Source organism: Simochromis diagramma, unplaced genomic scaffold, assembly GCF_900408965.1.
Source record: "Simochromis diagramma unplaced genomic scaffold, fSimDia1.1 OVJJ01000026.1, whole genome shotgun sequence".
NCBI classification, from domain to species: domain Eukaryota; kingdom Metazoa; phylum Chordata; class Actinopteri; order Cichliformes; family Cichlidae; genus Simochromis; species Simochromis diagramma.
The window spans coordinates 2,629,335-2,643,117 of NW_024386985.1; the positions used below are offsets into that span (position 1 = coordinate 2,629,335).

General features: G+C 39.3%; 1 protein-coding gene across 1 annotated transcript; it reads left to right on the plus strand.

Moving 5' to 3' along the window:
• Window positions 1-10,442: 10,442 nt before the first annotated feature.
• znf648 (zinc finger protein 648) lies at window positions 10,443-13,525 on the plus strand. The gene is made up of 3 exons (XM_040040355.1): window positions 10,443-10,757; window positions 11,616-11,759; window positions 12,033-13,525. The coding sequence occupies exon 3, from the start codon at window positions 12,033-12,035 to the stop codon at window positions 13,497-13,499; it is 1,467 nt and encodes a 488-aa protein (XP_039896289.1). The 5' UTR covers window positions 10,443-10,757; window positions 11,616-11,759; the 3' UTR covers window positions 13,500-13,525.
• The last annotated feature ends 258 nt before the right edge of the window (window positions 13,526-13,783 follow it).

A 13,783-nucleotide genomic window follows, 5' to 3' on the forward strand; every position in this document is an offset into this window, starting at 1 on the left:
TAGACCATGTTGGGTATGAGTTTTAAGCACAATAGCACTTTTTTTTTTTTTAAAGGACACTGTCAGAAAAACAAACTTTTTGTCACTTCTGTACAAGTAAACCTTCAGGTGCTCAAATTTTATTAAACAATTTTAAAATAGCCAGTTTATAGCCTACCATGCACCACTTTATTGTAAAAAACTGCAAAACTTCAGCTGAGATTTCATGACACATTCATGATCGTGCTAAAAAAAGAACATGTGGATGCCACATTTGTAACTAGAATCGTTTCCACCATTTATCCTTTGCTCATGAATCTGTTGCATACATTACTTTTGACGAGTAATGGATTGTGAAAATGTAATGATAAGGGCCTTTACTGAGAGACACATAGTATTCCTCTTCTGTCTGGAAACACTGGAACAAATGACCTTATATGTACTTATGGTGTTCTGGCATTTATGTAGTGCTTTTCTAGTTTTACTGACCACTTAAAGTTTTTTACTAACTCTATTCACATTATCAACCCTGTCAACATGTCTGGCCAATTAATAATCATTAGTTGACCTAACACGTGTGTCTTTGCTGCAGGAGACTGCATACACAGGGTGAAAACGCAAACCAAGCACGCCAGGAGATTCAAGCCCAGAACTTTCCTGGTGATAACTTATTATAAAACATACAGACAACAACATTATATCATTTTTGCCATTATGTTGTTGGAGTTCGTTTTTACTGTTTTAATATTTTAGATGGATTTTGACTTGTGTGTCTAAAATGACTAGGACAGAACTAAATTGAAACATAGTTTAGTTTAGCTTTGAGGGGCTATATCATAAACACGGGTGGCCTGGGAAGTTAGTTTCATGCCATGCTTCACTTGCTGAAAATTAAACCATGACCAAGAGCTGGTCTGGAAGAGTGCTCTGGTCTGCTAAACCTGCTGTAAAACATACTTTCTCCAAGGTTCATGGGGTGAACACCTGGGGCATAAAAGGTAAAACATGTTAACTAACTGCTTCATTCAGTGAGGATGCTTTTTTCAGAACAGATGGTCAGAACAGTAGCGGTTTTCACAGTTTCTTAGACACAGTTTTCCCCTTAAAATAATGGCTCTTTACATTTTGCATCGAAGTGGTCAGATTTTCTTGTAATTTTTTTCCAAATTTTTCTGGACATTGGCTGCTTTTTCACTCATGTTCAGTCCACTCCTTGCACCATTTAAAGAGGAACGAGTGTGTTTTGTTTTCTGTCATTAAGCAATTTGCCAATGACCTATGCATAATTCAAGCACCACAAAAGGAACCTAACCTCACTTAACCTCACAGGGATGAACCATTTGTGAATCTACACATAAAACAAATTAGCAAAAAACTCAGTTTAAACTGTATCCTTAGGCATTTTGTTACCGGCAGCCTGTCACAAAAACATGTGATTTGTTCCAATTTCTTTAACTGAATCTATTAAAAAATGCCAAAGATTATACAGTTTCACAAGAATAAAACAGAATGGTGCACCAGCAATGTGTTTCATAAAGACCTATCAGCTGCAAACTTTGTATATCTCAGTATGGTGTGCAATGCGTCCTTAAAAAAATGTAGAAAACTGGACAAGCAGAAGACAGAAGAAGTGGCAAGTGGGAAAAAAAAGCTATCTACAGCAGACAAACAGTGTCTGAAAGTCATGTCCTTAAGAAACAGGAAAAAAAAAATCCAGCAAAGACCTGACACATGACTGGAGAGATGCATCTGGCTCTTCAGTCAATCTATCTACTGTCAAATCTAATGGAATTATGAACACATCAAAATATCATCAAATTCTGATCCACGATGCAATACCATCTGGAAATTAGAAATGGCTTTATTTTTCAGTGTAATCTCAAACTCACTGCGAATGCATTGAATGCCTACCTGGATTTGAGGCAGCCAAAATCTAAAGAAGAGCTTTGAATGCCCTTCAGTTAGCCTGGAGAAATAGTGTAGAAGACTATTTAAAGAAATTACAAGCTGTTTATCTCTCTGTATAAGCCCTGAGATGGACTTGTGCCCTGTTCGGGGTGTGCCCCACCTCTCTACCTGTGACAGCTGGGATAGCCACACAACAATGGATGGATAAGCAGTTAACGTATATGGATTCAACTGTCAGTTTCTATTCAGCTCAATATGGTGTTCTGAGCTCAGATGCCTTTAAGAAAAGTGGAGCCAAAGTGCATGTAGTTTACAGTAATACACGTGACAGGAGTTTTAGAACCCACCAAACTCAATTTAGTTAAGAGCTTACTGCCAAACAAGAACTTCAAATCACACGCATTGGCCTCCTTAAATCATGTTCAGCAACCAAGCTCAGGAAATGTTCCAGCACTTGTAGAGAGGCATTTTGGATCCCGGAGAAGTTACTGCCTTACAGCATATTTTGTCTTTTTTTATATAGTTTTTGTTTTAGTTAAATATAGTGGAGGAAAAACCAAAAAAATCTGTTTCCACAAACAAGCCTTACAGCTCGAGACCATCAGCACATACTCAAGCTTCCTTGTACGTGCATATTTATTCTGCTGCATATATACTGTTTCATAACCTATTGAATTGTCCTATTGTATTACAAGCACAGCCACTCCTTATGTTATTTAACCCCGGTGGACTGTCTGTAGAAAGGTGTGTAATTTTGTCAGTTTTCCTTCAACAACATGACGATATTTGAGATAAACTGGTCAGAAGGAAGGTCTCGTGAAGAGAAAGATAACGCCTTCGGCTTTGTTTCCATGGCAGCCACAGTGTAAGCTCAAGCAATCTGGTGTGTGTAAGAGAGGTGGGGGCTGGGTTTCCATACCAGGCAATTACATAACAGCGGCAGTTGAGGAATATGTATAGTACACAAAACAAAGAACAGAGTTTACAAACCTAGACTGCAGCTTTTTTGCTTTTTTTTTTTTTTTTTTTTTAAATCTGGTGTATTACAACAGAGAATCAGCACACTATGTAATCCCACTTCTTTCTATGGAAAGAGGTACACTATGTAATCCCACTTCTTTCTATGGAAAGAGGTACACTATGTAATCCCACTTCTTTCCATAGAAAGAAGTGGGATTACACTATTATTTGTAATTCAGCCAGAGGTTCACAGTTTAATCAGATATCTGTAGTCCAGACAGCAAGTGAAGCACCATGCTTGTCCGTGCTAGGTCTAATCTCATCACATGAATGCAATCTCCTGTTCTATGGAGGCCCTTCAAGCCTAGCTATCAGCACTGTCATTGGTGACAGCACACTGGTTGTGACTGCCGCCCCCCCCCCCAAAGTTTTGGGGACATGTTCTGGAAATCGTTGCAATGTGGTTGGTCTGATGGTTGGAAAGTTGTGCAGCTGTGAAAGCAGAGCAGCACAGTGAGACAGAGAGGTTAGAGAACCCTGGGAGAAGGAGCACGGACGAAGCCTGGACCACCACCAATTGTGACAAACGTCACTGCCATTTTAAACAAACAATCAGCAGTTGCACAAAGAGAACCGGCTTCACCACCAGGATTAAATGTGACCTTAAAGCGATGCATCTTCTTCCACCAGACAGTTACTAAGGTACATTCTCCAGCTGGATAATGGGAAACAACATGGCTCAGTTCAAGATATATCCAAACTCTGCACAAAAAAGCCAGTTATGGTTGGACAAGGAGGTGCTTTGTGTTTTTGTATGTGTGCCCTAATCAGTTTTGCTCTCTTGCTGCACGTCCACCACAGCTGACCTGCTGATAGGAGACATGGAAAAGCATAAAAGTGACAGTCCCAAGTATAAGCTGAATACATTGAAATGTAAAATAAATAAATAAATCAGTTAGTGTTAGTTGTTTCACAGAATGATACATGCGATTGGAAACTTTTCTCAATTTAAAACTGATACACCTGAAGCCTGACTTGACAGTTTCTGCAAGACTGGTACCTGATGAAATATGTAAAAACAGCTAGGGGGGGATTTTGTCTGGTTTAGCATAGACATTTGGAGAAGCAGCTGCTAGGTGTTTACCAGCTTGACTGTGAAAAGACTGAAAGAAATAGTTCAGAATATAACCAGCATTACAAAATGACTCAGTTTAAAACTTTTTTTTGTGTGATTTACACTAAGTAAAAATATGTAAAATGTTTATAATTTTACAGTGGGGTGCCCAACTGGGTCCCTCTGTGTGGGATCCACATGTGTCCCATACCATCCCACAAAAGATTTATGTCTCCTTCAAAGCTCAAACCAGGGAACTTTTGCTTGATAGTCGAACTTTCATGGTCCCTGGGACTTGAATTTGGATTCCATGGCTTAGTCTCTCACTCTCAGTCTCATACTTCTGACAGAATAACTACATTATGTGGTTTCCTCTTCTCCACAGTTCCCATTTCCCTACATGGTGTTTACACATTATAAATAATGTACCAACAAACATGCCGGTGCAGGCCCATAGTGGGTAGGTGGGTGAACTGTGGTGTTGTGTGTGCAGTGCAAATTCACACTTATTCCGCATGGGTCGCAACTGGGTGTGCCTATACACCCACTACTGTAGGTATAGCTGACAGCAATTTTGCTGTTTGGGGTCCCTATATGGGTTTTCTGTGAGCAACACCACTAAAGGTTGCCCACAGAAAACTGTTATGGGGCCCAGAGGGGTAACCCACGGGGGCAATGAGTGAGTCCCTCTTGGGGACCCAATAGTACACAACTGCTATGGGCTCCACATGGGTTAGCCCATATGGGTATTTTGTGAGCAAGTCCGTAGTGGATTTGCCAAAAGAAAATCCATACAGGAGTCCAAAAGAGCAAAACTGGTCTGTGTTTGTTCACCCTTTTTAGCCATACCCACTTGGGGCCAATGTGAGATAAGTGTGGTGTTTCCCTGCACACACAGCCCCACAATTCACCCACATCCACCTTTGGAGAATGCAATGGTCTCATGTTGTTAGTATGCCACTGAGACACAGTGTTCTGTCTAAGTGTGTGTGTGTGTATGTACGCATGTGTCTATGCTTTTGTGGTCTTTGGAAAAATGTAAAAAAAAACCTGATTAGATCTATTTTCTGTGCTTACTTCAAACAACAGATTAGTCTTTGCCCTGACAAGGACAATCAGCAATAAATTCATCCTTGGCTATATTTGTTTTTGTCACTGTCTATCCAAATGTAGTTAAAAAGTGTCAATCAATGAATTAATCACTGCTAACAAATGGGATGGATAGGTTTGAAACAAAAGCAGCTAACTGAGTTGTGAGTTGTTTTCAAAATGGATTCCCTTACTCTGATTGGCTTTCTGGACTCTGTGGTTCTCCCAGTGCAAATTCTCTCCTCTCCCCCTAAAATCTCATCCTGCCATTGACAATGCCCCATTCCAAGACCTACAAGAAGTACAACACCACCCCCACCCCAGAGTTAAAGGCTGTGGAATTTTACAAAGGTCACACAAGTGAGAGGAGGGTTAGCACGCAATCAGATAGAGCCTGTAAGCCTGAGGCAAGTAGAATAACATGAAAGCACTAAACAAAGCAGTTTTGTCACTATTACAGTAGTAAAAATTATTTTCTGGCCTTCTTAGAGACGTACATTTTTATACACATTTTGTAGGATTTGATGGATTTTGTGGCCATTTTTGGAATTCAAATGTCCCCTGGCACTCAAGGTCTTTACCCTGTTAATGATCATGACATGTTCTTGAACCAGTGTTCTCAAAGTGCAACCCTCAATGTGCAAACCTTGGAGAAAAAACATTTCTAGTGCACATTTCATTCATACATAGTTCATTATATACTTTGATAACGAAGTGCAGAGCAAGATTTTTAAAAAGCATATTCCTTTTTTAAATTCAGAGCCAGGAAAGTAATCCTTTTTCAATAATGAGTAAAACTGGTATCAAGTACTGTAACAGCTGCCTAATTATACAACTGTAAATGTCAATAAATCATCATCCTCTGACATATAATAAACACTAACTTAAAGTGTTTTTATTATATGTCAGAGGCTACCTAAATACCTCAGTAATTAAGATATTTGAGACCTATTTGTTTGCACAGTAAGCTCAATAGATATCATTCTATCCTGTCCTAAGACAAAAGAATCTTGAGACAAAAGTTCAATCTTGCTGTTTGCCTTAACTCATCCTGTCTTCAGTTGACCTTGTCCTTTAATATTTCCTTTGATAACCTTTGTCATTTCTTGTTGTTATGTTAAAAATCTTTGTGCATATAAGTCATGTTATATAAGTGATTGAAAATAATAAAATATTTGGCGGCCACAAAATAAAATCTAGATGACAGCAATAATCCGATTGTTTATGTCCCTGTAAAACATTATAATCAGATAACATTTTGGGAACCATCTTCTTACGAATAAGAGCTGCTTAGTTTTGCTTAGCTTATCTTAGCTTAAGTTAATGACAATTTACCAAACTACAAGCTACATATAAAGCTCATTAATATAAAGTCAAAGTATCCAGCCTACACATAGCATGGTATACATCAAGCCTTAGTTGCTGGTAGATGTAGCTGTTTTCCTACTGGTAATTGTCTTCTGTTGGCTTGTTGAAAGGTCTTTGAAGCACATATTGCAGGATGACGACAGTTTTATGGCAATTTTGTGTCATTACTGCTCATTCTCTTTTCTGGGGTGTGAAATGCTGGACTCGCTTATTTGGGCATAATGTTTCCTTTGGCAGTTGTGCCTTGATTCACTGGGATACACATTGCAGAGGACAATGGTGTCACTCCTCACTTATCAATCAATTCTAAAGTCACTGAAAAGATGTTTTTTTTCCTAACTTTTCATATGCAGTGTTACGCCATCACTAGTATTTTAACAACTTGGTTTGGGCTTGGTTAGAAGTGACAGGGTGGTCACTTTCAACTCGTCATTTCTCAGCAGGCAGCAGATGTGGTAACTGGGCAGATTTTTGACCCAAAAAACAAATGGGAAATAGAATCGTACATGGAAATGCAGTATATAGGGGAAAAACGATTCTAACAAACTTGAAAATCTAGATTTGGTATGATTAGCCTGAACTCTTTGAAGCAAGTGTTGTTGTTGTTTTAACATAGTCCTCAGGAGTAGTTCTGCAGGATTACTGAAGGACATTCAAAGCTCTTCTTTGGATGGTGGCTGCCTTTTGTTCCCTTCTCTGGTAAAATGATCCCACACTGTTTCGATAATGTTCAGGTCTGGGCTCTGGGCAGGCCAATCCATGACTGGTAGAGTCACCATGACTCTATCAACACACTGGTAAAAGTTAAATTTGTCTTCATCACCCCATCAGAGGTCCAATTTTGTTTACCACAACTTTTCTCCCTGTTTCCATTTTTTAAGAAAATGAGGCTTGAGTGAGTCAGTAGATTGATTCACTTGAATGGTCAGCTGATGTCCTTTTTCCAGTGTAGATATTCTCTGACTGACTCCATCAGATTGTTTTCACTTTTGGAAATACACAGTTTAAGTTAGGTGAGAGCACCGAGATGCAGACAGTGCAGGGGACTAGATACATTAAACCCGCTCGCTTGTTGGAAATTCATTGGACTGTTCTCACATGTGACTAACTTGTTTTTTGGAAACTGGCTGAAGAAGTGAATGCCCAAATCAAAGTGCCTCAGACAATTGTGTTCTCCCATGCACATCTGTTACATAACATCTAGAAGAGGTAAGGGCTGCAGTGCTTGTGGGAAAACAGATTAGCAGTATGGTGAATCAACAGAAGTGGCTCCTTCCAAATAACAACTAACAAAGTCCATCTTCCAGCACCTCCAGCTCATCCGTTCTTATCTCACTCTTGCATGCAAATAAATAAAGGTTCCCAAATTGTTGCTGTAAAGTTGGAGCCCCAAATTTTAGCCACTTCCAGAAATAAAAATTTCCCCAGACTCAAATGTTGTAAACGTGTGTACTTTAAAAACAGTCAAGGCAGAGTGGAAATTAGGAGTACTGTTGATAACTTTGTACACAAAGGAGATGTTTACAAAATAATCCATGTCACAAAACAAAACAAAAAAATAATAATTCACTAACACTACATAAAAGCATAATCTAAGTTTTAGTATGGGCAGCCTAACAAACAACAAAAATAAAAATATACCAAAATATACCATGAGCTGGAACTTGCTTTAAGTGGATTAGTTGTATGGGCTTTGTATGCGCTTTAAGCCTTTAATTATACTTATTCAACAGTACCTGTCAAATGCAATTGCTGATGGCAAACTATAATCACATACTAAGGTAAATTGGACTCATACAAGTCCACTTCTTAATAGACTCTAATTTAAATTTTCTCAATTGCAGAGAAATAATAGAATGAAAATCCTTGTAAACTGAGAAACTGCAGGTGTGAGCTTGAAGAACAACCAAATTTACTTAAAAAAAAAAACTACTGAGGACAAAGAGGGCAGCTTTTAGTCTCCTAATAGACTGTAATATTCACCCTAATGAATGGTATAAGTTTAGGGTCCCATCTTTCTGTGACCTTATTTCCACAGATAGTAAATAAGATTAGGAAGGATACTTACCAGCAACAGGTTAGTAAACACTTTCATAATAAGCCAGTACCCCTTTCAACACTAAAGTCATTCTAACAGGATGTTTTTCGACAGTGCATTGGTACAACTGTTCCTTACTATATTTAGAAGCACACTGAAGTTATGAATCCTGCATGCCAACGATGGTGCCAAGCTCGTCAGCGCCGTCCAAGATGCAAACATACTGAACCACTAATTGTGCACATGAGAAGTAAGCCTGCAGCTTATGTGACTACATTAAAATAACCAGTGATCAAATCAGGTTTGAATTAAATACATTACAGTTTGTTATCATTTACAGTGTTCAGCATCATAAAGAATCTTAATTCAGCTCTGTCGGGTTACTGTTGTGCTTTGCATTGCACTCTATTGTAAGCTGTTTTCATTTTGTTCTCCCCCTGTACCTCATCACCCCATGCACGAACCAATTTGGCACAAAAAGAAAATCTACATGGAAAAACTTTACTGAAAAGTGAAACCACACCAAATTTATATTGAGTGGTACAATATGTCCTTTAAGGTAGAACTTATGTAAGTGGATGAATAGTGAAAAAAACCAACAATTTCCACAGCCACAGAGTGAAGGTCTGTGGAAAATTCCCCATTTGGGTATGTTCTCAATTAAGGCAGTTTACTCTCCAGCATGAAATTGAAGAACCACCTCCAGGATGACTCTGCACTTTTTCAGTGCACTTGAATGAGTTGCATGGAAATCAATAAAATGTTTATTCAAGTGTAACTTCCAAGGAAAAGCAGGTCAGTCAGAGCGAGTAGAACTAAAATTTGCATTTGGAGGAAGAGTCGCTCTCTTTCCATTACTTGCTTTGAAGGAATCACAAGGGGATTATAACACTTTCTTTACTGGGGGTCTGGAAAAAACACAAACACAAAGTAAACTAACAAACCACAATCTTTTTACTCCCAACAGAGACTTCCTGGGTGATGCTCTTCATGCTGATTGTTAGTACAGCTTCGGCATCCGGGTTCACGTCACTGCAACCCATTTATGCAACATCCACCAAAGTTTTGTTATGACAGCTTCAAGTTGATACATATACAAAGAAAAAGAGTAATTACCAGTTTAACTCCTGATCTGATTTTAACATTATGTAGAGTTAGAGTTACTTTTTCAAACTTGGAACTTGATGAATAAACTTGAAATAAACTAAAAATGATGGTTTTCACAAAACTAAATGTTGGACAACACATAAATATGCACAACTCCAGAGATTATTTTCATTGTTCTTTTTGTTTTTTCTTTTAATTGTGATATCTATGAAATTGTCCTAAATTGGTGTATCAAATCATCCATTTGTACCTACTGTTCAACAAAGGGGGCAATATCCCTGAAAGCTTATGTGAGAAGACATGTACAGGTATCCTTGTGGTGGATATGTGTGGGAAACTGAAGCCAAAACTTTGTGTTGAGGTACAAACGAATGGAAAATGCAGCCTTGTAAAGGTGATTTGTTAAGGATCTGATTTCAATCTGTTCTCCTGGGAAAGTGCTCTGAGTGCAGACTACAACTGTCAATTTAATTAAGATTTAAGTTACTTAACACATGCAGGTTTAAATCCTGTCAGTCCCTATAGTGTAAAAAACAAAAACAAAAAAACCCACCATTATTCTGACAGGGAAAAATAGGAAAGCTCGTAGGCCACTGATGTCAACAACTGGAGGATTTTATCAGGGAGGGGAAAAACACGAGTTCTCAAAAATAATAAAGACATGTCCTACTATTGAGTATGAAAGAAATATTATTATATTTTGATTACAGGACAAGTGGATTCCCTTATTTCCTTTTCCATGATGACTCTGTTTACTGAATGGATATTTAGAGGCCATCTACTGGCAAAAAACTGGACTGCAACTTATTTATCACAAAAGCTGTACACAGTGTTCTCTAAACAAGGGGGGGGCACTAAGTTGAAGTCATTCTCCCATGTTGATTTTGTTAAGCATACGTCGGGCACATATAAGTATCCTTCAGAACTTCTGTTGTTTCGAAACCAACAAGATTCATCTGTTGATATATCCATAGATATTTTTTTTCATTCAGAGACTGAGCTGAAAACATCGTGTTTTTTTCTAAAGCAACACAGATGTCTACAATAAGATGCATTCTAAAATTCACCCTTTTTTTCTCTTTTTCGTAGAGCTGGTGATTTTCCACAGTTTTGGCTTCTGACTTGGCAAAATATCTGGTGAACAGTGACATCTTGTGGTCGTTACCCCAAAATGCTCATGAACTTAAAATAGAGGTGAAAATAACTTTGCTGTGATCTGAAACACCGTCATCAATGTGATACTTTATAGACTTTTGGACAGTACGGTGCTCACTCTTAGATTATTACTAACGGTTAGAGTTTAACGGTGAATGAAAATATACTTGAATATTAGCTGTGCTGAAACGGTTAGTGCTGGTCAAATGTTTTCAGCTCAGTGTAATTATTTAACAAGCAAATGGTTTAAATTTCTGTCCGTCTCCACCTGACCTCATAATGCATTTAATTAAAATATAAATGCACTAGTCGCATACTTACAAATACGACCATTATTTTATACCCGTTCAAAAACAAAATATGTCACTCACTAATAGCAAGTGCGAGTAAACTTAAACTGAGCAAAAATGTTTCCAGGTTTGTGATATGTAATTTAAGTAGAGTGTTGCATTTTGTTTCTTCCTTGGCTTAAAGGTAATTTGAACGTTTCATTAACGCCCTCCTGAGAGCGTAACCTAAATATCAATGCGCGGACGGCGGCACTAACTCACACACTATCAAAAACATTTTATTTTCTTCTTTTTTTGTTGTTGTTGTTGTTTTTATTTCTATTTTTTTAAAGCTGTTAAAACAAATTAATAAAAAAGAAAAGAAAAAGAGTCAAAAAGAGTGTTGGTAAACTAAAAGTTAATTAAAAGTTAGTCTTTCCAGTTCAAGGATCCAACTTAAGCGAGTAAACTGTTAAAGTTTCCGACTTTCTACCGTCCAACGCAATCTGAAAGTCTCCGTCTGATGCAATTACTCAACAAGTCATATGTAAAACGGATGGCAAGTTCAGTGAGCGGAGGGTAAATTGAGCCCGGCTGTGAAGATATAATTGCTGCTGCTGACTTGCAGGATAGATGCTGACCTACAGAGGCTTGCTGCCAAACTCCGCCCGTTAACGCAACCGGACATCTCTCATAGAGTTATACTAGTACCCGGGCTAGTATATCTCCCTGGCATCTCCGGGATCTGACCTGCTCGCGTGGAGACTCCAGGGTAAGCTGCTCTATAAAATGATTTAATGTGTGAAATTACAAAATAATGAGTTGTTTTTGTTTTTATAGTAATATAACGCTGCGGGAACACATAGTAAAGTTCTGGTGTCATATGACAAGCATGGTGCCAGAGCATGTGTGGGATATTTACATGATACTGGTGCATGCAGCAACAGCAGACTTGCTGCAGAAAGTCTGTGTGGCATCAGTTATGAGTAAAAAATAAATAAATAATTCAAAACACATTTCTGACAAAATCAGTGTCATTCTGCAGATGTCTACTGGGACAGATGTTGACAAAAAAAGGAAAAGGAAAAGGAAGGGAAGTGTCACTCATTTTCCCCTGGATGGATACATCTTGAGTAACACTCACAGTGTGAATATAGAGTCTTCATTTGGCAGTAATGGTGTAAGGATGGAGCCATTCCCAGAGAGTAATGAGACTGGAATCCTTTATCTGAATCCTCAAACACCAAACTTCTCTCTTGTGGAGAGGTTTGCAGGGCTTTCACCAGGAGAAGAAACACCAATCCAGGATGAGCAAGAACACAAAGGGGCATCGCTACGATGCACTGCATACACTAAGACCAATGAAATATGTAAACCAAATGACGTGCTCCAGGATGCTGTGACACAGAATGAAAGCATGTTCTTGAAACAATCCAAGAGCCAAAGTGATGTCTCAGACCAACAGAGGACATCTAAGCTAGAGTTAAGTAGTGAGGAATCTTCTCCAAGCGAAGGTGAGAATAAGACCAAACATCTGAATGTAAATAGTCCTTCACTTATGAAATTGCTTAAAAAGTGTAAAGACGACAAAATCCCTCGACTTTTGGTAGCAATGAAAAAACGCAATGGAGTTGACACTGACACAGAGGAACGTCCATTCAAATGCACGCACTGCCAATGGGCTTTCAAGAAGCTGTGCAACCTGCAGAGTCACTTACAAACACACACAGGCCTCAAGCCGCATGTATGTGATATATGTGGCAAGGCTTACTCTCATCAAGGCACGCTGCAGCAACACAAGCGTCTGCACACGGGTGAAAGACCGTATCACTGCCCCTTCTGTGTCAAAACCTATATCTGGTCCTCAGATTACCGTAAGCATATCCGTACACACACTGGTGAAAAGCCATACATCTGTGACACCTGCGGCAAGGATTTCATCCGCTCTTCAGACCTGCGGAAGCATGAGCGGAACATGCACACCAATGACAAGCCCTTCCCATGCACGCACTGCGGCAAGACCTTCAATAAACCCCTAGCTCTGAAGCGCCACGAGCGTAAGCACCTGGGAGAAAGACCCTTCTCCTGCCCCGACTGTGGGAAGAGGTTTGCCCTGGCTAGCCGCATGGCAGAGCACCAGAAAATCCACAGAGGAGTGCGTCCTTTTGTCTGCTCTGTGTGCTCCAAGTGTTTCACAAAGTCCTCCAACCTGACCGAGCATGAAGCCATTCACAGCGGAGTGCGACCCCATAAGTGCACAGAATGTGGCGTGGCATTTGCCATGGCTTCCCGTCTTGTTCGTCACCAGTTTATACATAGTAAAGAGAAACCCCACAACTGCGTGGGCTGCAGCAAGAATTTTAGCCACCCAGCAAAACTGAAGCTTCATCAGGAGCAAAACTGTGCAGGGAGGATTTTTGTTTGCACAGTATGTGACAAATCTTTCCAGTGTTCCACAAAACTTGCACAGCATGTGCAGAAACATGGGGACAAAAGTGTCGCAGCCTGTTAAAGACAAGAACTGTACATATCCATTACTGTGCTACAGCTGTTTCATTTCAGTTATTAAGGTCAAGAAACATTGGACAAAAGGTTATAGGGCACCACTTTACATATGCTAATGTGCAATATTTATTTAGAGTGCCATGAGCTGTAAAATGTTCACTCTGTTTCCCCAGGGTGCTGGGTTCCCACGAGAATGTCTTGGGATAAAAATTACCGCCAGCACAGCACTGACACTGGAGCTGACAGTTTAATGGTGTGATATGAAACTCATTAAAAGAGCACTGAACCCTT

Bases quoted from the DNA above. Each gene is read 5' to 3' on its own strand.
- znf648 (XM_040040355.1), top strand. From the start codon at position 12,033: ATGTCTACTGGGACAGATGTTGACAAAAAAAGGAAAAGGAAAAGGAAG.